We start from the raw sequence: 27,406 nt of genomic DNA on the forward strand, positions 1-27,406 counted from the left end.
GTTCTTGTGAATGGATGCAAGTGTCTGCTAAATGCCTTTTCCTAGGATGAATTACTTAATATTGTGTTTCTTGATGTGGGCGTTCCTTGATAATAGAGAACGCCCATTGGTGCCTGCCATTGGTCAATTCTGGCGTTAAAACTGGTGGGGGTTTACACAGATTTGTTTACATAGCAGATTAGGATGAAATAACGTGGCAGGTTGGGCAATGCTACAGTTGTCCCAGATACGAAAGAAACTGCCACGGACAAATGGCGAGCATCAATGGGTGTAACTTGACATCAAGAAACGCCAATGTCAGTAAACGCCCCTAAATGCATATGCAATTACACCCTTCTCTCTCACATGTTGGGCTGTCCAGGCTGGATAGCTACAGGCAGAGTGCATCGATACATTTTCAGCGTACACTGCCGTGCAGTTGCAGCGTCATTGTGCAAACTGTTTGAATGAATTTCGGTGTAGCTACTAGCTAGCTGGACAGAATCATATCGTAGCCAACTACACCCGACAGCGAATTCGCGCCCCGGTGACTGGAGTTTGAGAATAGCAAACAAAACAGCCTAAAAGATGACCGTATTTACAGGTAAGCTAATGCTGTAAAGTAACCACTTACAATGATGACCTTTTTCTGAACTATTTATACACGTGTTTCAATGATCACAATTGGACCGCTATCACGCAAGCTAACTAGCTAGTGTTAGCTAGTCATCATAGGCCGTAAAGTAAATCAGTGGAGTCGCCAACTAGCGAGCTGCCCGACAAAAATAACAGATTCGAGAGTGTTCTTTCTGATTTAAGAAAATATGACAAACGAACTATCTAGTTTAGTAATCTAGATACGTGTCGGTGGTGTTGACAACTAGTTAAGTAATGTGTCTAACTAGCTAACTATTTAGCTTTATGTTGTGCTTAACGGCACCAGTTAACTTCATGCAGTCACGTGAATATTTAGCTAGCTAGACTGCTAACTGTTAAGCTAGCCATAAAATGAACTGTCTTACACTGTACGCAAAGAGCCCAACGTTACTGTATGAAAATTGTACTGCAACGTTACATCTGACCCAAATAAACTAGCTAAGGAGCTAGTCTAACGCTAGCCAATTTGTTTACGCTAAATTAGTTTTGTGATTATTTTGCTAACTAACTTGCTAGCTAGGTAGCTAACGTTAGTTAGCTATCGAATTTAGGTAGCATCTTACTTAAGTCATTTTACCATCTCTTTTATGCAATCTTCCTAGTCAGCACAGTAGTAGCCGCAGTTTTTCACTTGCTTCTAGCGAACAGGTGATCAAGACTTAATAACCAAAACATTCGATTCTTATTTAAAGCCATCCTCTGCAGCACAGGTTATCACTGTAAAATATGATTGTGCTGTGTCATTCATGACAAGACACAATGCATCAGATGCCTTCCACTCCCTGCTGGTTAGCAATAACAAATACCTGTGTTTGTTTTTTTGTTTTTTTCTCAGTGAATGTGAAATGGGGAAAAGAGAAGTTTGATGCAATAGAGCTGAACACAGAAGAACCTCCCATGGTATTCAAGGCTCAGCTCTTTGCCTTGACCGGGGTACAACCAGAGAGACAGAAGGTTATGGTCAAGGGAGGCACACTTAAGGTAAAGTTGTCTCATTTTAGTTAATGAATGTCATCACTTGGACCACGGATGATCAATACATTATTTCCAAAGATACCTAATCATGTGTATATCTTTTTTCAGGATGATGACTGGGGAAACATCAAATTAAAGAATGTAAGTATAGCCTAAGAGTTGTCATGTTACTTCTGTCAATACTGTGTAAAGTAGACTGATATATTGGCACATTTCATTGTAATTTAGTGGACCTGTTTTGGGGTAGTGTTAAGATTATCAAACCTAATGCTGCAGGGTAATCTATTTTCTTCTTTGATTACCATCACCAGATATCCTATGGTACACAATGTGACATGCGATACTCTTCCTCCTCTCTCCACTCTCTCTCTGTCATTCCTCCTCCACCCTCTGTCCTAGGGGATGACTCTGTTGATGATGGGCTCAGCGGAGGCCCTGCCCGAGGAGCCTGCAGTCAGGCCCATGTTTGTAGAGGACATGACTGAGGACCAGCTGGCCTCAGCTGTGAGTTAATGTTTACTCGTTGGATGTCTGTTTGTTTAAAGGGAATGGATGCTGTCTGGGTTTGCCAGCACAGGCAGTCAGAGAAACTAACCCCATTTTGCTTGTCTGTGTAGATGGAGATGCCTTGTGGACTGACCAACCTGGGAAACACCTGCTATATGAACGCTACAGTGCAGTGTCTTCGCTCCGTACCAGAGCTCAAAGGAGCCCTCAGAAGGTGGGCTCATGATTTTTGCATTAATGCCACTCTGTGATGATGCAAGCAACTTGTCAGTGATCTAATCTATAGTGATGATGCAATATGATTCTTATTAATTTGATATCTATATACAGCTGACAATTATATCACATGTATTGTTAGTCTTATAAGACGCCGCTTTCAGGCTCTTCAACATTATATAGTTGTTTTTTTCTCGTTTTGATTGCTACCTTGCCATGAGCAGGTGACCAGGGTGTGCCTATAAGGTTAGACAATAGACTGTTTTTGTTCTTAGACGTGTTTTATGGCTTTGATCTTATTTATGAGCCCTCTGTCTCCCCCTACAGGTACGCAGGTGCTCTGGGGTCCTCAGGGGCCAACGCATCATCCCAGTACATCACAGCAGGTCAGTGCCTGGCATTTGTATCTGTTGTATTTATATTTTTGTATCTGCCAGTGTAGATGTAATGGTATGACTCAGTGAGTTGTAGCCATAGAGATCCTATTCCATTACTAAGTATTTCATTCCTAATTCTATGGTCAGAGCACAGTGCTGCCAATACCCGCATTGTGTGGTGTACTATAAACTGTAGATGGCTTTGGGTAAAGGGTCCGCTAAATGTCCATGTTATAACTGTTAAATAACCGTTTGTATTCCCTTCCTCAGCCCTCCGTGATCTCTACGAGACCATGGACGAAACTTCCTCCAGCATACCCCCAATCATCCTGCTGCAGTTCCTGCACATGGCTTTCCCCCAGTTCGCTGAGAAGGGAGACCAAGGACAGTACCTTCAGCAGGTGAGACCAGGGCCCCTGGCTTGCACCAGTCACTCACTCATCACCAGAAGATGCTGCTTTGCTAATACTGCTTGGTACTACTCAGTAACACACATCTAGACTGAACCACATTGATTGCTGTTTCAAGTAGCCCAAGATGACATTTGAATAATTGTGCATACAGAATGTGGTCTGAAGAGTGGAAATGGGCTTCATTAATGAATGTCTCTCCCTCTCTAGGATGCCAACGAGTGCTGGCTGCAGATGATGCGAGTTCTTCAGCAGAAGTTAGAACCACAAGACCCAGACGCTCCCATGGAGGTGTGTGTATAAACAAATATGTAAGCTGTCAAGGTAGATGTGGATGTCTTTTGTAACTTTCCCCTTTTCTGTCTGTCATAGACTGACACTGAGAGTGGGGCTGCTGCTGTCGCTGCCAAGAAGAACTTCATTGACCAGTATTTTGGAGTGGAGTATGAAACCACGTATCCTTAGTCGGAACGCCTGACCAATTGAATCTGAGATGAGCGTAAGATCTATTAGGGAAAGGAATATGGCTTCCAGGGTTTATTGGATGTGGCACGGCAACATTTTCTAGGCCCCCATCTTGGCAGTGTAGAGACATTTTTCCATTTCTAAGCCAATTTCCTGCAATTCTACAAATTTCTCCTTGGAGCCGAGATACATTTTCGCAGTTTTAAAGCAAATTTCCTGCAATTCTATGCGTTTTGCCATGGCTAATCAATTCTCCTGACTGTCTAGCTTTCATTTTTGTGATTTGTTATGTGTGTGTGTTTTTTTCTACATACATTATATCTGGTTACACTGAAATACTTTTCCCCCAATCCTGCGCATGTCATTTTATTTTACACTGTTTGGATTAAGGCAACCCGAAAAAAAAACGTTTAGCGGCCCGGCCCGCCTAAGGATTTAAATGGCAGAAAAATCCCTGGCTTCCACATTAGTATATTATTTCAACAAACCTTTTGCTCTCTCCTCCCAAGAATGGGGAGGCAGGTAGCCCGAGTTGTTAGTGCGTTGGACTAGTAACTGAAAGGTTGCAAGATCGAATCCCTGAGCTGACAAGGTGAAAATAAGAATTTGTTCTTAACTGACTTGCCAAGTTAAATAGTGGTGTCCTTCCTGTCTGGCAACTATGTTAGGAAGGACATCTGGGCTTCATTAATGAGTCTCCTGTTTCTTTCTTAAAGATATGCTCAAGTTTTTATTTTTTTACCTCACACTTTGGGCTGGATGTGTCGATGCGCAATTAGTCTCAATTCCTAGTTTGAAAGCAACCGTTTTTTGGAAACTGCGGTGCCATTTTTTCCACATGGGCCAGCACCCCGGGCAATTTGAGTTCTATCCAATGCGCTTAAGCTCTTTGCAATGTGATGTAGTACGCAATTTCCATTGACCACTTTTCATAAGCTACTTTTAGACCTACTGGCTAAAGTATACAAAAGTAGTAGAGAATCTCTTTAACCCCGGTTCTCAGTATGAAATGTACAGAGTCTGAAGATGAGGAGCCAGCTAAAGGTAAAGAGAGCCAGCTTCAACTCAGCTGTTTCATCAACCAGGAGGTCAAATACCTGGCCACCGGGCTCAGGCTGGTGAGTAGTACCACAGCAACACGCACAGGAACACATGGACGCATACATACAAAAGCACAGAAACACACATGTGCACACAAAGACCGTGATGTCTCGAAGGTGGTCTGTCACCATGGCAACACTGATCTAATCCCGTCATGTCCCGCTGTTTCTTTCTCCAGAGACTGCAGGAAGAAATCACCAAGCTGTCCCCATCTTTGCAAAGAAATGCCCTGTACATAAAATCTGTAAGTTTGTAGTTTGGGCCGGGCCGTAAGATTTTTATACACTAGTGAGAGCTTGTGAAATGTGTTTTGTTGTTTTAGTTGGTTGGTTAAGGTGATGTTCACTTGATCTCCCTTCGTCTAGTCTAAAGTCAGCCGCCTCCCTGCCTACCTGACCATTCAGATGGTTCGCTTTTTCTACAAAGAGAAGGAATCTGTCAATGCCAAAGTCCTAAAGGTAGGTCTTCTGATGTTTTAGGTATGTCCTCCTAATTGATGGGATTATCATCAGAATACTTGATGACAGGATGAAAGAATATTGTCCTGATGCTTTTTTCCCCTATTGAATTAATTCTCCAGGATGTCAAGTTCCCACTGATGCTGGATGTGTATGAGCTGTGTACCTCTGAGCTGCAAGAGAAGATGGTGGCAGTCAGGTCAAAGTTCAAGGAGATTGAGGACAAGAAGCTGGAGAAACAGTCACAGAAGGTAAAAATATATATTTATTTGTGGACCGTCTCTACTGCATTTCAGCTTTGAACTGCAAATTTATACTCTAGAAAATAAACCCAAACCTCCAAGAAATATATTTCCGTTTTGTCCTTTGACCAAACAAAGCAACTCTGTGTGAACGAACGTCTCAAACAACATGCGTGTAGTACACGTAGCTTACATTTTCTCTTTGTGAATCAAGCAGGTGGAGAAGAAAGTGGGAGACAAACCGAAGGAAGTGAAATATGAGCCCTTTTCATTCGATGACGGTTGGTTACTTTACGTATTGTTTTGTGGCATACCTTTACAAACTAATCAGTCAGTCGTGTGAGGGATAGGTTGTTAATGTTTCTAAGCATGTGTCTTCCTTGCAGACCTGGGCTCCAACAACAGCGGTTACTACGACTTGCAGGCAGTGCTGACACACCAGGGCCGATCCAGCTCCTCCGGACACTATGTCGGCTGGGTCAAGAGGAAAGAAGGTAACCTCCATAGCATTAAGAAAAGTCTCCACAGTGCGATGAATAGATACATCAACCTGCTGCTTAAATGTGTAGTTCACAGACAAAGATATTTTAGATCACTTTACTTTGGTGAACTATCCCTTTAAACTAAGGTTCAGCTGTATGACGTTGCCAAGTAGCGGCCAGATGAGCACAAGTGCCTTTCGCTCTGCTGAAACGTGATAGCTGCGGGACCAAAACGGTGGAAGTATGCGCTTAGTTGTGGAAGTCGGCCTGATTATTATTTACCTTGTAAACAAACTACTATATTCATTGATTTGAATGAATGACTTCTTAATACATCCATGTTTTGCCATTACAGACGAGTGGGTGAAGTTTGATGACGACAAGGTGAGTGTGGTGTCTCCAGAGGATATACTGAGGCTGTCCGGTGGAGGAGACTGGCATATAGCCTACGTCCTACTGTACGGACCCCGACGACTGGAAATACTTGAAGAGGAGAAACCGTAATCAACCTAATGCAAAAAACTAATCTAACCAACAAATGCCATTTCCAAGCACTGTCTACCCTGCATAGATGTGCAATAAATTCTGGGTGTCTTTATAAAGTAACTTTGACAAGATGTTTGTAAAGCCATCCTATATCAACATGAGTGGAGGAAGGTTTTAAATGGTTTATTGAGCCAGGCAATCTCTGGACTGGATCATTGAGCGGTTGAGTTTCTAGTTCTGCAGTTTCATTGTTTTATACACATTGTATATTTTTTAAATCCTTGGACAAGGTGCTCATGTCAGTACTTCTCTGTAGTCATAACTAATCAGCTGTACAGTCTTTGGCCAAGTGATCCTATCTGGTTCAGGTGTCTTTCAATTTACCCTGTACCTTTAATTCAAATGTATTGGAGACCACCCTATCACCTACAGTGCCCACTATTCAAACCATAATGAATTCTTACACCCCTTGCATCTCTTTTGGAAACAGAACTGTCTTGCACATTGCTTTCGTCATTGTGATTTGTCATCATACGAGCGGTTCAATACCTAATACAGTGTGACTATAACGCTTCTCTCTCATACATGCAGTCATTATCCTGATGGCTTTTCATAAATGGTGAAAATAAACTTATACCAAACCATGTTCTGATTAAATGACTCGCCTTTATCCATCTAAATGCCCATCCTATATCTATTCATGTCCCGTAAGTGGTTAGCGCTAAATGAATAAAGCTCTGGTCAAAGTTGAGTGTTTAACTATTCTATGGAGGATGAAATTACAGTACATGTCGAAGCATAAATACCAACGAAAGGAAGGCCTTGATCTATGTCTCGTTGAGGATGTCTGCGATCTTGGGGAAGCCAGCAGCATTGAGCACTGGAACCAGGCTCCCCTCAAGGTCCTGCTTGGCCGCGTCCTTGCTGTCTCAATCTCCTGGATCTCCGCTGCTTTTATCTCCAGCTGTCCAGCCAGGGTCTTCCATTGGGAACCTTGGGGCACACAAAAGGGATGTGATCAGGTCAATATGGAAAATCTGCAGTCCAAGAGCTTTGATTTTACAACTACATATCTAGAAGCTATACATTTGAGTTGTGCTAGAACTCACTGTCATTGCTCTCTTTGAGAGCGGTGTCGCCATTGTCTTCTGTCTTAATCTCCTCAGACGGGAGGTCCTTCTGTGATGACAGGGCAAAGGGGTTCCAATCCATCAAGAGAGGGTAGGTCATGGGGAACATCTCAATTACATACTCCTTGTGTCCTCTGACCTTATGGGTTGTGAGGAGTATGAAATTGAGATGCTCCCAAAGGGAGCCTTGTAATTTATTAAAATGTTCAGTATCCAAGCACCCATAGTTCCAGGCAGCTCCTTGGCCAGTTTGATGACCATGCTCTCCAGGTAGTCAGCCAGGCTGCTGGTTGGTGGGCTGGAAGAAGTGGGGACTCCTCCTAGACAAGACGCATGGCTCGCCAGCCAGTTTGAGTTACGCACCACAGGACGGGGCGTGGAGGTGAGTGGATAATAATGAACCAGAACACTTCACACGGCAGGATCTTTCTTGACACCATTGGACAGGTCTTAGGACAGACAATCAACAGTTACAGTGTACAAAACATTAGGAACACCTTCCTAACATTGAGTTGCACCCCCTCAAATAGCCTCAATTCATTGAGGCATGAACTCTACAAGTATCAAAAGCGTTCCACAGGGATGCTGGCCTATGTTGACTCCAATGCTTCCCAGAGTTGTGTCAAGTTGGCTGGATGTCCTTTGGGTGGTGGACCATTCTTCATACACACAGGAAACTGTTGAGCATGAAAAACCCAGCTGCGTTGCAGTTATTGACACACTCCAACTGGTGTGCCTGGCATCTACTACATTGAGATGCTGTTCAAAGGCACTTAAAATCTTTTGTCTTGCACATTTACCCTCTGAATGGCTCACATACACAAATAAGGCTTAATAATAATTATTCTTTAACATGTCTCCTCCCCTTCATCTACACTGATTGAAATGGATTTAGCAGGTGACATCAGTATGGGATCATAGCTTTCACCTGGTCAGTCATGGAAAGAGCAGGTGTTCCTAACGTGTGTATACACGTACTTGTACTCATCGTCCATCCACCATGTTGGCTAGGCCAGCCTGTTCAATGGCCTCTTCAAATAACTCCTCCAGAGTAGGCATGAATTCCCTGTGGACAAGAAATTAACATTTAGGGTTAAAGAATAAGTTATATATTTTTTTTACCAAATCTCTTTTTATGTAAATGGCAAGTTATAGAAGGAGAAGGGTCCATACCAATGTTTAGCCACTTTTTTTTGGCACCGAGCAAATTTCTGGTCTGCTGAGCACAAACTTCAATGTTGGGAAAATTCGGTCCAACCTCCAGCATGCGTTTACTGTCAACACTGAGGCTGTACCCGCTGTAGGTTGCTGTGGTTTTTGGAGCATTTGTTCATGTCTTTTCTGAGCCCCTTACTGTACGAGGATGAGCAAGTGAATCGCTGATTGCGGTAAGTTTCTCAAAAACAAGTCAAGTCACAAAGAAAGTGTCTGGACCCTTCTATAATATGTCATTTACATATATATTTTTTTACATTTGGTTGTAAAAAGCTCAATTCTCCTTTAAATGTTATACACCAAAAACGTATAGGTAGATAAGTGGGCTATGTAACTTTGACCTTTGACCAGCTGCACCACTGCTGTAAAACCACTCACCTGCTAACTGACTGGCAAGCTGCCATATTGTTATGATTCAGATTACACAGTCTCGTGAGTTCATCACTGCAAGAAAACAAACACGAGTTTTGACAAAGCCAAATACAAGGGAAGCTGTGTCACTCGTCCCCCATATTGGCAACATGCTATGTCTCCCCATTTTCATTAGGCTCCAATGTGAGGGCTAGACATGGTAAATAATTCAACTGGCATACCTCAACTTTCCTAAACCAACTACGGTTTTGGGGAACACCCTAGACCCACAGTTATCATTGCCATACAGAGTTCGGATATGGACAAAATGTCCAATTCACACATGCGTATAATACAGGGGCTGACAAGGTAAAAATCTGTCATTTTGACCCTGAGCAAATCAGTTAATCAACTGTTCCGCCAGGCACCGATGACGTGGATATCAATTCAGGCAGTCCCCCCCGCACCTCTCCGAATCAGAGGGGTTGGGTTAAATGCGGAAGACATTTCAGTTGAATGCATTCTGCTGTACAACTGACTAGGTACCCCCCCCGCCGGCCTTTCCCAACAGACTTGAATCTTTGATTTTAATCAGGGCAAGATGACCGGGAACATGACCGAATACAAACAGTGTAACTATTCCCTCCGCAAGGCAATCAAACAAGCTAAGCGTCAGTATAGAGACAAAGTAGAATCTCAATTCAACGGCTCAGACACAAGAGGTATGTGGCAGGGTCTACAGTCAATCACAGATTACAAAAAGAAAACCAGCCCAGTCACGGACCAGGATGTCTTGCTCCCAGGCAGACTAAATAACTTTTTTGCCCGCTTTGAGGACAATACAGTGCCACTGACACGGCCCGCAACTAAAACATGCGGACTCTCCTTCACTGCAGCCGACGTGAGGAAAACATTTAAACGTGTCAACCCTCGCAAGGCTGCAGGCCCAGACGGCATCCCCAGCCGCGCCCTCAGAGCATGCGCAGACCAGCTGGCTGGTGTGTTTACGGACATATTCAATGAATCCCTATCCCAGTCTGTTGTTCCCACATGCTTCAAGAGGGCCACCATTGTTCCTGTTCCCAAGAAAGATAAATGAGCTAAACGACTACCGCCCGTAGCACTCACTTCCGTCATCATGAAGTGCTTTGAGAGACTAGTCAAGGACCCTATCACCTCCACCCTACCTGACACCCTAGACCCACTCCAATTTGCTTACCGCCCAAATAGGTCCACAGACGATGCAATCTCAACCACACTGCACACTGCCCTAACCCATCTGGACAAGAGGAATACCTATGTGAGAATGCTGTTCATCGACTACAGCTCGGCATTTAACACCATAGTGCCCTCCAAGCTCGTCATCAAGCTCGAGACCCTGGGTCTCGACCCCGCCCTGTGCAACTGGGTACTGGACTTCCTGACGGGCCGCCCCAGGTGGTGAGGGTAGGCAACAACATTTCCACCCCGCTGATCCTCAACACTGGGGCCCCACAAAGGTGCGTGCTGAGCCGTCTCCTGTACTCCCTGTTCACCCACGACTGCGTGGCCACGCACGCCTCCAACTCAGTCATCAAGTTTGCGGACGACACAACAGTTGTAGGCTTGATTACCAACAACGACGAGACGGCCTACAGGGAGGAGGTGAGGGCCCTCGGAGTGTGGTGTCAGGAAAATAACCTCACACTCAACGTCAACAAAACTAAGGAGATGATTGTGGACTTCAGGAAACAGCAGAGGGAACACCCCCCTATCCACATTGATGGAACAGTAGTGGAGAGGGTAGTAAGTTTTAAGTTCCTCGGCGTACACATCACAGACAAACTGAATTGGTCCACCCACACAGACAGCATCGTGAAGAAGGCGCAGCAGCGCCTCTTCAACCTCAGGAGGCTGAAGAAATTCGGCTTGTCACCAAAAGCACTCACAAATTCTACAGATGCACAATCGAGAGCATCCTGTCGGGCTGTATCACCGCCTGGTATGGCAACTGCTCCGCCCACAACCGTAAGGCTCTCCAGAGGGTAGTGAGGTCTGCACAACGCATCACAGAGGGCAAACTACCTGCCCTCCAGGACACCTACACCACCCGATGTCACAGGAAGGCCATGAAGATCATCAAGGACAACAACCACCCGAGCCACTGCCTGTTCACCCCGCTATCATCCAGAAGGCGAGGTCAGTACAGGTGCATCAAAGCTGGGACCGAGAGACTGAAAAACAGCTTCTATCTCAAGGCCATCAGACTGTTAAACAGCCACCACTAACATTGAGTGGCTAACATTGAACTCCAGCCACTTTAATAATGGGAATTGATGGGAAATGATGTCAAATATCACTAGCCACTTTAAACAATGCTACCTAATATAATGTTTACATACCCTACATTATTCATCTCATATGTTATGTATATACTGTACTCTATATCATCTACTGCATCTTTATGTAATACATGTATCACTAGCCACTTTAACTATGCCACTTTGTTTACATACTCATCTCATATGTATATACTGCACTCAATACCATCTACTGTATCTTGCCTATGCTGCACTGTACCATCACTCACTCATATCTTTATGTACATATTCTTTATCCCCTTACACTTGTGTCTATAAGGTAGTAGTTTTGGAATTGTTAGCTAGATTACTTGTTGGTTATTACTGCATTGTCGGAACAAGAAGCACAAGCATTTCGCTACACTCGCATTAACATCTGCTAACCATATGTATGTGACAAATAAAATTTGATTTGATATTCTTTCTGTAATGAAAAGCGCTATAGAATTTGAATAAACTTATTGTACATTATAAGTACCCACCAAATTATTATTATTATTATGTTAGGATTGATACTTACTTCCCCATGAAGACCTTCCTGTCAGGGCCTTTACCTAGGTAGTTTTCTGGAGCTTGTCTCTTCCTCATGGGTCTCTTGGGTTTGTCATCTACTGGTCTTGATTTTTACAGTACCTTCAAAAAGCATTCATACCCCTTTACTTATTCCACATGCTGTGTTACAGCTTATATTCAAAATATATATAATTTTTCTTCTCACACACATTACCCCATAATGTCTTATTTAAATAAGTATTCACACCCCTTAGTCAATAGTTCATAGAAGCACCTTTGGCAGCAATTACAGTCTTTTTGGGTAAGTCTCTAGGAGCTTTCCACACCTGGATTGTGCAACATTTGCCCATTATCTTTTTCAAAATTCTCAGCTACTCAGGAACATTCACTGTCTCCTTGGTAAGCAACTTGTGTAGATTTGACCTTGTGTTTTATGTTATTGTCCTGCTGAAAGGTGAATTAATCTCCCAGTGTCTGGTGGAAAGCAGACTGAACCAGATTTTTTTGAGGATTTTTCCTGTGTTTAGCTCCATTCCATTTCTTATTTTATCCTGAAAAACTACCCAAAGTTTAAATAAAACATTTAAAAATCCCAGTGGTGTCCTTCCTGTCTGGCAACTATGTTAGGAAGGACACCTGTATCTTTGTAGTGACTGGGTGTATTGATACACCAGCCAAAGTTTAATTAATAACTTCACCAAGCTCAAAAGGGAGATTCAATGTGAGCATTTTTTTTTTTTTACCAATGGGTGCTGTTATTTGAGGCATTTGAAAACCTCCCTGGCCTTTGTGGTTGAATCCGTGTTTGAAATTCACTCCTCGATTGAGGGAACTTGCAATTATCTGCATGTGTGGGGGACAGATGAGGTAAACATTCAAAAATCAAGTTAAACACTTATTGCACACAAAATGAGTCCATGAAACTTGTGACTTGTTAAAGCACTTGTTTACTCCTGAACTTATTTATGCTTGCCATAACAAAGGGCTTGAATACTAATTGACTCAAGACATTTCAGCTTTTAATTTTTTATTCATTTGTAAACATTTCTAAAAACATCATGGGGTATTGTATGTAGGCCAGTGACAACCTCAACTTAGTCCATTTAAAATTCAGGCTGTAACACAACAAAACGTGAAAAAGATCAAGGGGTGTGAATATGTTCTGAAGGCACTGTATATACAGTACCAATCAAAAGTTTGGACACCTAATTCAAGGATTTCTTTCTAAATTGTAGAATAATAGTGAAGACATCAGAACTATGAAATAACACTTATGGAATCATGTAAATAACAAGTGTCAAAATATATTTTATATTCTTCAAAGTAGCCACTCTTTGCCTTGATGACAGCTTTGCACAATCTTGGCATTCTCTCAACCAGCTTCATGAGGTGGTCACCTGGAATGCTTTTCCAACAGTCTTGAAGGAGTTCCCACACATACTGAGCACTTGTTGGCTGCTTTTCCTACACTCTGCAGTCCAACTCATCCAAAACCATCTCAATTGGATTGAGGTTGGGTGATTGTAGAGGCCAGGTCATCTGATGCAGCACTCCATCACTATCCTTCTTGGTCAAATAGCCCTTACACAGCCTGGAGGTGTGTTTTGGGTCATTATCTGCTGAAAAAAATGATAGTCCCACCAGGTGCAAACCAGATGGGATGGTGTATCGCTGCAGAATGCTGTGGTAGCCATGCTGGTTAAGTGTGCCTCGAATTCTAAATAAATCACTGACAGTGTCACCACCACACCTCCTCCATGCTTCACGGTGGGAACCACACGTGCGGAGATCATCCCTTTACCTACTCTGTGTCTCACAAAGTCATGGCGGTTGGAACCAAAAATAGAATAATTTAGACTCATCAGACCTAATGTCCAATGCTCATGTTTATTGGCCCAAGTAAGTATCTTCTTCTTACTGGTGTCCTTTAGTACTGGTTTCTTCGCAGCAATTCGACCATGAAGGCCTGATTCACACAGTTTCCTCTGAACAGTTGATGTTGAGATGTGTCTGTTAATTTAATTCTGTGAAGCATTTATTTGGGCTGCAATTTGAGATGCAGTTATTTGCAGATTTCTGAGGCTGGTAACTGTAATGAACTTATCCTCTGCAGCAGAGGTAATCTGGGTCTTCCTTTCCTGTGGTGGTCCCCATGAGAGCCAGTTTCCTCATAGTGCTGGGTGGTTTTTGCGTTTTAAGACACTTTCAAAGTTCTTTAAATCTTCCGGATTGACTGACCTTCAGGTCTTAAAGTAATGATGGACTGTCGTTTTATCTTTGCTTATTTTATCTGTTTTTGCCATAATATGGACTTGGTCTTTTATCAAATAGGACGATCTTCTGTATGTAGAAAACTGTTAAAAATAATAAAGAACTAAAAGAACCCTGAAATGAGTAGGTGTGTCAACTATTGACTGGTAATGTACACTGCTCATAAAAAATAAAGGGAACACTTAAACAACACAATGTAACTCAAAGTCAATCACACTTCTGTGAAATCAAACTGTCCACAAGCAACACTGATTGACAATACATTTCACATGCTATTGTGCAAATGGAATAGACAACAGGTGGAAATTATAGGCAATTAGCAATACACCCCCAATAAAGGAGTGGTTCTGCAGGTGGTGACCACAGACCACTTCTCAGTTTCTATGCTTCCTGGCTGATGTTTTGGTCACTTTTGAATGCTGGCGGTGCTTTCACTCTAGTGGTAGCATGAGACAGAGTCTACAACCCACACAAGTGGCTCAGGTAGTGCAGCTCATCCAGGATGGCACATCAATGAGAGCTGTTTGCTGTGTGTCAGGGTAGTGTCCAGAGCATGGAGGCGCTACCAGGAGACAGGCCAGTACATAAGGAGATGTGGAGGAGGCCGTAGGAGAGCAACAACCCAGCAGCAGGACCGCTACCTCCGCCTTTGTGCAAGGAGGAGCAGGAGGAGCACTGCCAGAGCCCTGCAAAATGACCTCCAGCAGGCCACAAATGTGCGTGTGTCTGCTCAAACGGTCAGAAACAGACTCCATGAGGGTGGTATGAGGGCCCCGACGTCCACAGATGGGGGTTGTGCTTACAGCCCAACACCGTGCAGGACATTTGGCATTTGCCAGAGAACACCAAGATTGGCAAATTCGCCACTGGCGCCCTGTGCTCTTCACAGATGAAAGCAGGTTCACACTGAGCACATGTGACAGACGTGACAGTCTGGAGACACCGTGGAGAACGTTCTGCTGCCTGCAACATCCTCCAGCATGACCAGTTTGGCGGTGGGTCAGTAATGGTGTGGGGTGGCATTTCTTTGGGGGGGCCCTCCATGTGCTCGCCAGAGGTAGCCTGACTGCCATATGAGACTATATGCTGGTGTGGTTGGCCCTGGGTTCCTCCTAATGCAAGACAATGCTAGACCTCATGTGGCTGGAGTGTGTCAGCAGTTCCTGCAAGAGGAAGTCAACAACGCAGCCACTGCCAGCTAGCCTACTTCAGCAGTACTGTATCATTTTAATCATTTTAGTCAATAAGATTCTTGCTACGTAAGCTTAACTTTCTGAACATTCGAGACGTGTAGTCCACTTGTCATTCCAATCTCCTTGCATTAGCGTAGCCTCTTCTGTAGCCTGTCAACTATGTGTCTGTCTATCCCTGTTCTCTCCTCTCTGCACAGACCATACAAACGCTCCACACCGCGTGGCCGCGGCCACCCTAATCTGGTGGTCCCAGCGCACGACCCACGTGGAGTTCCAGGTCTCCGGTAGCCTCTGGAACTGCCGATCTGCGGCCAACAAGGCAGAGTTCATCTCAGCCTATGCCTCCCTCCAGTCCCTCGACTTCTTGGCACTGACGGAAACATGGATCACCACAGATAACACTGCTACTCCTACTGCTCTCTCTTCGTCCGCCCACGTGTTCTCGCACACCCCGAGCTTCTGGTCAGCGGGGTGGTGGCACCGGGATCCTCATCTCTCCCAAGTGGTCATTCTCTCTTTCTCCCCTTACCCATCTGTCTATCGCCTCCTTTGAATTTCATGCTGTCACAGTTACCAGCCCTTTCAAGCTTAACATCCTTATCATTTATCGCCCTCCAGGTCCCCTCGGAGAGTTCATCAATGAGCTTGATGCCTTGATAAGCTCCTTTCCTGAGGACGGCTCACCTGTTCTGGGCGACTTTAACCTCCCCACGTCTACCTTTGACTCATTCCTCTCTGCCTCCTTCTTTCCACTCCTCTCCTCTTTTGACCTCACCCTCTCACCTTCCCCCCTACTCACAAGGCAGGCAATACGCTGACCTCATCTTTACTAGATGCTGTTCTTCCACTAACCTCATTGCAACTCCTCCAAGTCTCCGACCACTACCTTGTATCCACTCGCTCTCATCCAACACTTCCCACACTGCCCCTACTCGGATGGTATCGCGCCGTCCCAACCTTCGCTCTCTCTCCCCGCTACTCTCTCCTCTTCCATCCTATCATCTCTTCCTCTGCTCAAACCTTCTCCAACCTATCTCCTGATTCTGCCTCCTCAACCCTCCTCTCCTCCCTTTCTGAATCCTTTGACTCTCTATGTCCCCTATCCTCCAGGCCGGCTCGGTCCTCCCCTCCCGCTCCGTGGCTCGACGACTCATTGCGAGCTCACAGAACAGGGCTCCGGGCAGCCGAGCGGAAATGGAGGAAAACCGCCTCCCTGCGGACCTGGCATCCTTTCACTCCCTCCTCTCTACATTTTCCTCCTCTGTCTCTGCTGCTAAAGCCACTTTCTACCACTCTAAATTCCAAGCATCTGCCTCTAACCCTAGGAAGCTCTTTGCCACCTTCTCCTCCCTCCTGAATCTTCCTCCCCCTCCCCCACCCTCCTCCCTCTCTGCAGATGACTTCGTCAACCATTTTGAAAAGAAGGTCGACGACATCCGATCCTCGTTTGCTAAGTCAAACGACACCGCTGGTTCTGCTCACACTGCCCTACCCTGTGCTCTGACCTCTTTCTCCCCTCTCTCTCCAGATGAAATCTTGTGACGGCCGACCGCCCAACAACCTGCCCGCTTGACCCTATCCCCTCCTCTCTTCTCCAGACCATTTCCGGAGACCTTCTCCCTTACCTCACCTCGCTCATCAACTCATCCCTGACCGCTGGCTACGTCCCTTCCGTCTTCAAGAGAGCGAGAGTTGCACCCCTTCTGAAAAAACCTACACTCGATCCCTCCGATGTCAACAACTACAGACCAGTATCCCTTCTTTCTTTTCTCTCCAAAACTCTTGAACGTGCCGTCCTTGGCCAGTTCTCCCGCTATCTCTCTCAGAATGACCTTCTTGATCCAAATCAGTCAGGTTTCAAGACTAGTTATTCAACTGAGACTGCTCTTCTCTGTATCACGGAGGCGCTCCGCACTGCTAAAGCTAACTCTCTCTCCTCTGCTCTCATCCTTCTAGACCTATCGGCTGCCTTCGATACTGTGAACCATCAGATCCTCCTCTCCACCCTCTCCGAGTTGGGCATCTCCGGCGCGGCCCACGCTTGGATTGCGTCCTACCTGACAGGTCGCTCCTACCAGGTGGCGTGGCGAGAATCTGTCTCCTCACCACGCGCTCTCACCACTGGTGTCCCCCAGGGCTCTGTTCTAGGCCCTCTCCTATTCTCGCTATACACCAAGTCACTTGGCTCTGTCATAACCTCACATGGTCTCTCCTATCATTGCTATGCAGACGACACACAATTAATCTTCTCCTTTCCCCTTCTGATGACCAGGTGGCGAATCGCATCTCTGCATGTCTGGCAGACATATCAGTGTGGATGACGGATCACCACCTCAAGCTGAACCTCAGCAAGACGGAGCTGCTCTTCCTCCCGGGGAAGGACTGCCCGTTCCATGATCTCGCCATCACGGTTGACAAACTCCATTCTGTCCTCCTCCCAGAGCGCTAAGAACCTTGGCGTGATCCTGGACAACACCCTGTCGTTCTCAACTAACATCAAGGCGGTGGCCCGTTCCTGTAGGTTCATGCTCTACAACATCCGCAGAGTACGACCCTGCCTCACACAGGAAGCGGCGCAGGTCCTAATCCAGGCACTTGTCATCTCCCGTCTGGATTACTGCAACTCGCTGTTGGCTGGGCTCCCTGCCTGTGCCATTAAACCCCTACAACTCATCCAGAACGCCGCAGCCCGTCTGGTGTTCAACCTTCCCAAGTTCTCTCACGTCATCCCGCTCCTCCGCTCCTCCACTGGCTTCCAGTTGAAGCTCGCATCCGCTACAAGACCATGGTGCTTGCCTACGGAGCTGTGAGGGGAACGGCACCTCAGTACCTCCAGGCTCTGATCAGGCCCTACACCCAAACAAGGGCACTGCGTTCATCCACCTCTGGCCTGCTCGCCTCCCTACCACTGAGGAAGTACAGTTCCCGCTCAGCCCAGTCAAAACTGTTCGCTGCTCTGGCCCCCAATGGTGGAACAAACTCCCTCACGACGCCAGGACAGCGGAGTCAATCACCACCTTCCGGAGAAACCTGAAACCCCACCTCTTTAAGGAATACCTAGGATAGGATAAAGTAATCCTTCTCACCCCCCTTAAAAGATTTAGATGCACTATTGTAAAGTGGCTGTTCCACTGGATGTCATAAGGTGAATGCACCAATTTGTAAGTCGCTCTGGATAAGAGCGTCTGCTAAATGACTTAAATGTAATGTAATGAAGGCATTGATGCTATGGACTGGCCCGCCCGTTCCCCAGACCTGAATCCAATTGAGCACATCTGGGACATCATGTCTCGCTCCATCCACCACAGACTGTCCAGGAGTTGGCGGATGCTTTAGTCCAGGTCTGGGAGGAGATCCCTCAGGAGACCATCCGCCACCTCATCAGGAGCACGCCCAGGCATTGTAGGGAGGTCATACAGGCACGTGGAGGCCACACACACTACTGAGCCTCATTTTGACTTGTTTTAAGGATGTTGGATCAGCCTGTAGTGTGGTTTTCCACTTTAATTTTGAGTGTGACTCCAAATCCAGACCTCCATGGGTTGATAAATTTGATTTCCATTGATCATGTTTGTGTGATTTTGTTGTCAACACATTCAACTATGTAAAAAAGTATTTAATAAGAATATTTCATTCATTCAGATCTAGGATGTGTTATTTTAGTGTTCCCTTTATTTTTTGAGCAGTGTATATTCCTCACTTTAATGAATGATATATATTTTCGATTTGGACTTTGTCTTGATAATAATATTTTCATAAGTATAGGATCATAAACATGAGGTTGTTGAATTCTGCTGCTATACCTTTCCTTCACAAAGCTTGGGCATCCCTCATTTTTCTACGATTTCCAGTTCTCCTCTGTGATTAGGACATGCTGTCAAAATATGAGGGGACTTTTCAATGTCATCAATAACCCATCAATAACCCTTACCCAACCTTGACTTGTAATACAGAAGGCTATACAGTACCATTTGAGGGTTGTTCTTTTTTTATATTATTTTCTACAATGTAGAATAACAACGAAGACATTAAAACTATGAAATAACACATATGAAATCATGTAGTAACCAAAGAAGTGTTAAACAAATCAAAATATATTTGAGATTCTTCAAATAGCCACCCTTTGCCTTGATGACAGCTTTGCACACTGTTGGTATTCTCTCAACCAGCTTAATGAGGTAGTCACCTGGAATCCATTTAAATTAAACAGGTGTGCCTTGTTAAAAATGTAATTAATGTGTTTGAGCCAATCAGTCGTTGTGACAAGGTAGGGGTGCTATACAGAAGATAGCCCTATTGAACTTGACCTGTCCCTTGGAGGTACTGGAACAGGATAAGGTACTGCAGGAGGATGTGTCGTCTGAAGTTACTGTCACTGAGCTGCAGGTCCATCAACTAGAGAGGCAAAGACAGAGACTGTCATTGTATTTGAAGGGATCCATTTGAGAAAGGTGAGGTATAGACTTCCTAATCTCAATCACATAATGAGTAGTTACTTGTGACGTAAGGTGATTTGTAGAACAGTGACTGTGCAGTCACTGCAATGTAGTCAATCTATATTCTGTTCTATTCTTAATTGATGGAAGTTGAGATGTCACCTTCTCACTGGTGAGGAACTTGGCAAAGTAAACGTGGTCTCCTCCTGCCGTCCTCAGCTCGTCCAGCTTCTTTTTAGAAGCCTGCATGTCGTCCAGCTTGAAGCTTCTAAACACTGCCAGCGTCTCGTCTGAATATTACAGACAACATACAGAACATTTCTTTTAACTCAAACAACTTTTCAGTGTCTTCTCACAGAAACAAACACAGCCAACACCTGTCTTGATACTTCACAGGACATACAGAATAGTAACAGTTTTGAACAAGACATTTTTTTTAAAGCAAAGTGTCATACTTTTAGTAGATGTCCATAGATGGGTCATGTCACAAAGCTATTTTGGGAGGGAAAGAGGGCAGAAAAGTAACTTTGAGGAAAGTCATTCAGGAAAACTTCTCATAACACTGAACAGGGTTTCTGAAGTAGTCCTGCAGAGTCCAGAACTTCCTGTAGGTTGTAGTCGATAGGGATGTAACTACAAACAGGGAGCAATTTTATAGATGACAACTTGTTTTAGGAAGCTGCAATCAAACTTACAAGACTTGCCAGCATAGGGATCAGTGCAACAGCTATGTTGATGAAAAACCACTGATGATTCCAAGCATTGCGATAGATGGAACAAGGACTCATGTTGCTTACCATGGAGCAGGTGCACTAGGTTCCCCATCTCCCCCTTCTCTACTTCCATCCCATCCTCCTCCTCTGTGGGCTGTAGAAGACAACACAGAACAGAGGTAGAGAGAGAGTGGTAATTCATTGTTAAGCACATTCAACAGCACACACATCATTCAACAGCTTACACAGTATCTATAATCCTTAGAACAAGGCCTTACCTTCTGGCCAAGAGTGCTCTCTTGCTCATTTTTGTTGAACACTGTGATGTTGTCGAGATTAAACTGGCTCTGCAGGTTCAGACCTGAAACACACAAAGGAACACAATAGTGGCCACAAGTCCACATCCATGATAAAACATAAATGACGTCAGTTCCTGTAGCTCCATGTAACCCTCTTACCTGATTTCTCAGACAGGGGAAAGAGACGAGCCAGGACCAGCTGGATCCGTCCACAGAAGACTGTGTTCTGAGACTTGGACAACCTCCTCAAAAGATCTGCAAAGTAAGAAGATGGGGTTTAGTGATGGAATATCTGTACAAATAAAGATAACAAACAGGGCCGGCAAGTAGCCTAGACGTTAGAGAAGGAAGCCAGCAACCAGAGGGTTGCCAGTTCGAATCCCGGGTCCTACAGGAAACATCTGCCAGGAAGTGATCTTAATGTGTGCCTTTATCCTCACCATTACACATTCTTAACAAGTAGTTCTTCCCAGCAGTGTAAAAAGAGTTCTGAAGTGAGAGAGGAGAAAGTTATGTTGGTGGCATTTCCTCAACAACTAAAAGGAAAGATCTATAAGAAACCTGTCATCAAGTAAACATTGACCGTTCCGTTACTCTAAGAACGCAGAGAAACAGACTAAGCTACTTACAGACTTCCAGGTGGAGACATTCTATTCAACAAAGGAGAAGACCTTATCACACTGGTACAGAGGAAGACAGTCCAGAACATCTCCCAACAGTAGGAAAGGAGTGGTGGCGGAGCAGATATATACATGGACAAGTGAATTTACTACACTTTTCTACACAATTACTACATAATTTGCTGTCTGGCGTGTATATCGATGAAATACCAAGGAGGTAAAACAGAGGGAGATGTAGCGATGTTATGACGTGACGTTCAGCCTGCTACTTACCTTCAGTGACTCCATCAATGCTGAGATAGATGAGAGACAGGAAGCAATCGACGAGTGCTTTCCACCTGTAAAAGAAAAGGAGAGAAAGAGAGAATGTTGCTCGACTCTTGGTGAAGCATATTGAGCATAAGCAAGACCATGTACTAGCAGTATACTTCAGATTTTTCACCTTGTCGGCTCAGGTTTTCGAACCAGCGACCTCGCTAACCACTAGGTGGCAGGGAGCCCTTGAGCAAGGCACTTAACCCTAATTTGCTCCAGGGGCGCCGTACTACTATGTTTGACCCTGTAAAACAACACATTTCACTGCACCTATCAGGTGTATGTGACAACAAAACAAACACACATATATATACACATACATATAAATATACTAAACAAAAATATAAATGCAACATGCAATAATTTCAAAGATTTTACTGAGTTACACAGTTCATAGAAGGAAATCAGTCAATTGAAATAAACTAATTAGGCCCTAATCCATGGATTTCACATGACTGGGCAGAGGCATAGCCATGTCTGGGCACAGGCCCACCCACTGGGGAGCCATCCAATCAGAATGAGTTTTTCCCCACAAAGGGCTTTATTACAGACAGAAGTACTCCTCAGCATCCCCACTCCTCTCACTATCCCACAGGTGAAGGATGTGGAGGTCCTGGGCTGGCATGGTTACACGTGGTCTGCAGTTGTGAGGCCGGTTGGAAGTACCGCCAAGTTTTCTAAAACTACGTTAGAGGCGAAATTAACATTACATTCTCTGGCAACAGCTCTGTTAGACATTCCTGCAATCAGCATGACAATTGCGTGTTCCCTCAACTTGAGACATCTGTGGCTTTGTGTTGTGTGACAAAACTGCATATTTTATAGTGGCCTTTTATTGACCCCGGCACAAGGTGCACCTGTGTAATGGTCATGCTGTTTAAATCAGCTTCTTGATAAGCCACACCCGTCAATTGGATGGATTATCTTGGCAAGGGAGAAATGCTCATTAACAGGGACGTAAACAAAATTGTGCACTAAATTTGAGAAAAATTGTCTTTTTGTGTGTATGGAACATTTCTGGGAAATTTTATTTCAGCTCATTAAAAAAATGGGACCAACACTTTACATATACATATCTAAAACAAATTACACACATACATACATGCATGCATACATACATGCATGCATGCATGCATACATATGTGCTACATTTCTTTAAACTCACAATCTACTCCTTCAGGACCCGCCTCAGAGCTTGGTCAAGGGTGGTCTTCTTCTCTGTCTCACTGTGAAGAGACAAGCTGGCAGACAATGTCTGTGGTGATGTGGACAGAGGCATAGCCTAGAGATTATAGAATTCATGTTAACAGCTAACGTTAGCTATGTAACGCCATTCACTCACTTTCCAGTGATCTGGTTGAATGCGTTTATCAAAGGTTTGCTGGTTTTGTTGACCAACGCACTTCTGGTTGAGGCCTGGGTGAGAGTTATAACAATTGAACAAATAATAAAAGCTTAGTATTTTCTGCTAACGTGATTAAGCTAGCCAACTAACGTGTCTAATAAATATGACTTGGCTTGCAAAGGTATTGTAAGCGTTTCTACAAAGATGTGATAAACAATTTAAATCATGCATAGAATAGTCTGAAATACTCCGTATTGAAGACAAGTTCTTACTGTAAATATATATTTTGCATCGTTGAAATTGAATAAAATCAGTACAGACATCTTTCCTCTTCAACAACAAACGTGACCCCGACTAAAGTTGTATATCCGGTTCAAATCGGGCGCAATCAGGATGTCAACATTGTAAGCCTTAAGGCATGGTTCAGAAAGTAATGCTTATAATTTGTAACATGAATACATTTTACGGATAATCTTCTGCCCTAGCAGTATTTTGATTTTGTTTACAAGGAACATCAGAGCCACAGGTTCCTATCGTTAACATTAGAGTAAAACGTACTGTTCAACTAGGCCTATGCCAAATCAAATGCTTTGCTGGACTTTAGATATCTAAACTTTATTTTTTATAACCAGTGTAATAACGGATGTAGCCTACTGCATTTCAGGGATGATCGATCTCGTATTCCCGGGATGTTCATTGGTATAATAGCCTTCAGTTTTACGTGCGGCCAGAAGATGACACTATACACTTTTGTAAACTATTAATTGTTGTTCCAGAGTTCCTAAAGCCAGAAGCGCAACATCGCGAGACTTCCGGGAAAGCATGTGTTGGGTTTGGGGTCAATTATGAAGGTAACATAGTGCCTTGTGTAAAATAATGTAAAATATGAGTTGCACTTATATAATCCGTTTTGTATTTGCAAAAAAAATATCAAACATGGCACTTGAGAATAAATGCAACATTTGCAAGCACATAACATGAACATTCAAACATGTACGTTGATATGTTAATAAATTCAATAAGATTTGCAACTAAATTTGAGAATGAATGCAAGTAATTTTCTAAACTTGTGACTGGTGAATCTTCTGTGAATCAAAACTACATTTACTGATTTTTTGAGTTTTGTCACTAATTTACCGACTAACCTCGTCCAAAGGTTTTGTAGATGTAAAAAAACATTCAAATAAAATGTTATTGGTCATATACACAATATTTAGCAGGTGTAGCGAAATGCTTGTGTTCCTAGCTCCAACAGTGCAGTAATATCTTTACAGCCACAACATCATGATCATGTAGTCATGCATCTGCAGACCAGCGAGGTGAAGAAAAGCTTGCTTTGGGTGAGCTAGCTAGAACAACATCAACTAGCTAGCTATAATATCAGATAAACATTTTCAGGAAAAGCATGGAAAGAGTTAGCTACCTGTAGTATTATTTTAAATCAACTCATGCACGTCTGTGTTACATTCAATATTATCTTTTAGTATATTTGTACTGTATTGCTATCTGTCTCAAGTTGCACAAATTCTGTTTGAATTGTCATGACTGAATTCTCATTCAAATAATGTTATGCCTCTCTTTCAGATCTGCTAAGCACTGCTAAGCACACCTCTGCCTCTGCTACCCACACAACCATTACCTCAAAGTGTTTGGGTCAGCTCCTTCCTGGCTGGCCCTGTTCAGGAGTGACATTGGACAGGGCCACAGTGTCTCCCAGCCCCCGTCTCCTCAGTGTTTTACCTAAAAGGCTCAGACTTTTCTGTCTCCATCTACGCGGGCCGGCACCCGTGTCTCACTGGGCCATGGCTCTGTCGGACCTTCTCTCTTGGGGCCAAAGCCAGGCCGCTGGTACTTTTCAGTTTGCATTGCCATAACAATGGCTAACTATGAACTTTAACATCTTCTCTCAAAGCAATGGTTTTGATTATGCAGAGGTTGTGGATTCCTCACTGCCAGCTCTAGCTATGGAAACAATTCCCCTAGTATAACATAAGGGTTTATACACTAGTGTAACACTGATGTTAGTCGAAAAGCAGTATTGGATGCTTTGTGAATATGGGCCTGGGTCTAATGTGTGATCTTAGGCATGCTCCCACTAACAAAATCATCTAGAATGTTATTGTATGCTGTAGTGTTAAGATTTTCCTTCACTGGAGCTAAGGGGCTTAGTACGAATCATGTAAAACAACCCCAGTACATTATTCCTCATCCACCAAACTTTACTGTTGGCAGGTAGCATTTTCCTGGCATCTGCCAAACCCAGATTTGTCTGTCGGACTGACAGATGGTGAAACGTGATTCATCACTCCAGAGAACGCATTTCCACTACTTCAGAGTCCAATGGCAGCAAGCTGTATACCACGCCAGCCGACGCTTGCATGTCTGTGCACTCAATTTTATACACCTGTCAGCAACGGGTGTGGCTGAAATAGCCAAATTCCCTTCATTTGAAGGGGTGTCCACATACTTTCGTATATACTCTACCGGGTCAAACTTTTTAAGAACACCTACTCATTGAAGAGTTTCTTTTTTTTCACTATTTTCTACATTGTAGAATAATAGTGTAGACATCAAAACTATGAAATTACACATATGGAATCATGTAGTAAACAAAAAAGTGTTAAACAAATTAAAATATATGTTATATTTGAGATTCTTCAATGCAGCCACCCTTTGCCTTGACAGCTTTGCGCACTCTTGCCATTCTCTCAAGCAGCCCCACCTGGAATGCTTTTCCAACAGTCTTGAAGGAGGTCTCACATATGCTGAGCACTTGTTGGCTGCTTTTCCTTCACTCTGCGGTCCAACTCATCCCAAACCATCTCAATGTGGTTGAGGTCAGGTGATTGTGGAGGCCATGTTATCTGATGCAGCCTGGAGGCGTGTTGGGGCATTGTCCTGTTGAAAAACATAATAGTCTCACTAAGTCCAAACCAGATGGAATGGTGTATTGCTGCAGAATGCTGTGGTATCCATGCTGGTTAAGTGTGCATTGAATTCCAAATAACTCACAGGCAGTGTCACCAGCAAAGCACCCCCACACCATAGCACCTCCTTCTCAATGCTTTATGGTGGAAAATACACATGTGAAGATCATCCGTTCACCCACACTGTGTTTTACTCCCTCACAGCTGCCATGTCCCTTAAAGTTGATGATGTGGTTGTTACTGACAAGGAGCACATGGCTGAGCTTTTTAATCACCACTTCATTGTTAGGATTTCTATTTGACTCAGCCATGCCTCCTTGCCAGTCCAACATTTCCTCATCTCCCACCCCTTCTAATGCAACGAGTCCCGATGGTCCTCCCTCTTTTCCTCTGCCCCGCTACAAAGTTTCTCCCTGCAGGCGGTCACTGAGTCCGAGGTGCTAAAGGAGATTCTTAAACTTGACCCCAAAAAAACATCTGGGTCAGATGGTTTAGACCCTTTCTTCTTTAAGGTTGCTGCCCCTAAAATCTCTGACCTTTGTAACCTGTCTCTTCTCTCTGGGGAGGTTCCCATTGCTTGGAAGGCAGCCACTGTTCGTCCTTTATTTAAAGGGGGAGATCAAGCTGATTCTAACTGTTATAGGCCTATTTCAATGTTTCCCTGTTTATCAAAAGTGTTGGAAAAACTTGTCAGTAATCTTTGCTTTCTTGATATCTCTGGTATGCAACCTGGTTTCCCGCTCAGGTTATGTGTCACGATCGTCGTATGAAGCGGACCAAAGCGCAGCGTGGTATGAATGCATTATTTTATTGAATGACGAAAAACACGACGTAAACTGAACAAGCTAACAAAACAACAAACGAACGTGACTGCTAATGAATCATAGTGCTAACATGCAGCTAGACATAGACAATCACCCACAAACCAACAGTGAAACCCAGGCTACCTAAGTATGATTCTCAATCAGAGACAACTAATGACACCTGCCTCTGATTGAGAACCATACTAGACCCGAAACATAGAAATCCCCAAAATCATAGAAAAACAAACATAGACTGCCCACCCCAACTCACGCCCTGACCATACTAAATAATGACAAAACAAAGGAAATAAAGGTCAGAACGTGACAGTACCCCCCCATCCAAAGGTGCGGACTCCGGCCGCAAAACCTTAACCTATAGGGGAGGGTCTGTGTGGGCGTCGGTGGCGGCTCTGGCGCGGGACGTGGACCCCACTTCACCACAGTCTTTCTCCGCCTCCGTGGCCTCCTAAACATGGCGACCCTCGCCGCCGACCTCGGACTGGGGATCCTAGAAATGGGTCCCGAATGGACGGGAGACTCCGGCAGCGCCGGACAGGCGGAAGGCTCCGGCAGCGCCGAAC

General features: G+C 44.2%; 2 protein-coding genes across 26 annotated transcripts; one reads left to right on the top strand and one right to left on the bottom strand.

Moving 5' to 3' along the window:
* Positions 1-194: 194 nt before the first annotated feature.
* On the top strand, positions 195-7,001 carry LOC118401944 (ubiquitin carboxyl-terminal hydrolase 14-like). 3 transcript variants are annotated; one of them, XM_035799652.2, is made up of 16 exons: positions 195-583; positions 1,472-1,617; positions 1,720-1,752; positions 2,011-2,115; positions 2,229-2,332; positions 2,662-2,720; positions 2,982-3,112; positions 3,332-3,412; positions 3,494-3,576; positions 4,590-4,704; positions 4,866-4,931; positions 5,053-5,145; positions 5,268-5,396; positions 5,605-5,668; positions 5,774-5,881; positions 6,225-7,001. In XM_035799652.2, the coding sequence occupies exons 1-16, from the start codon at positions 568-570 to the stop codon at positions 6,371-6,373; spliced, it is 1,482 nt and encodes a 493-aa protein (XP_035655545.1). In that variant the 5' UTR covers positions 195-567; the 3' UTR covers positions 6,374-7,001. The 3 variants fall into 3 exon arrangements, with proteins under 3 accessions (XP_035655545.1, XP_035655544.1, XP_035655546.1); XM_035799651.2 differs by having other exon boundaries at positions 197-583; positions 5,602-5,668; XM_035799653.2 differs by lacking the exon at positions 195-583 and adding an exon at positions 739-862 and having other exon boundaries at positions 5,602-5,668.
* LOC118401945 (THO complex subunit 1-like) lies at positions 6,523-23,885 on the bottom strand. 23 transcript variants are annotated; one of them, XM_052476737.1, is made up of 10 exons: positions 21,256-21,701; positions 20,975-21,070; positions 20,795-20,877; positions 20,601-20,670; positions 19,966-20,093; positions 19,171-19,762; positions 12,647-12,746; positions 11,911-12,023; positions 7,465-9,144; positions 6,523-7,348 (listed from the first exon to the last, which is right to left on the bottom strand). In XM_052476737.1, exons 1-6 carry the CDS (start codon positions 21,263-21,265, stop codon positions 19,661-19,663), a joined length of 489 nt encoding a protein of 162 aa, XP_052332697.1. In that variant the 5' UTR covers positions 21,266-21,701; the 3' UTR covers positions 6,523-7,348; positions 7,465-9,144; positions 11,911-12,023; positions 12,647-12,746; positions 19,171-19,660. The 23 variants fall into 23 exon arrangements, 11 of the variants coding, with proteins under 11 accessions (XP_052332697.1, XP_052332690.1, XP_035655549.1 ...); XM_052476730.1 differs by lacking the exons at positions 11,911-12,023; positions 12,647-12,746 and having other exon boundaries at positions 7,465-8,551; positions 19,675-19,762; positions 21,256-21,304; positions 21,445-21,701; XM_035799656.2 differs by lacking the exons at positions 11,911-12,023; positions 12,647-12,746 and having other exon boundaries at positions 7,465-7,934; positions 8,464-8,551; positions 19,675-19,762.
* Between the last annotated feature and the right edge of the window lie 3,521 nt (positions 23,886-27,406).

Source organism: Oncorhynchus keta, chromosome 23 (genome assembly GCF_023373465.1).
Source record: "Oncorhynchus keta strain PuntledgeMale-10-30-2019 chromosome 23, Oket_V2, whole genome shotgun sequence".
NCBI classification, from domain to species: domain Eukaryota; kingdom Metazoa; phylum Chordata; class Actinopteri; order Salmoniformes; family Salmonidae; genus Oncorhynchus; species Oncorhynchus keta.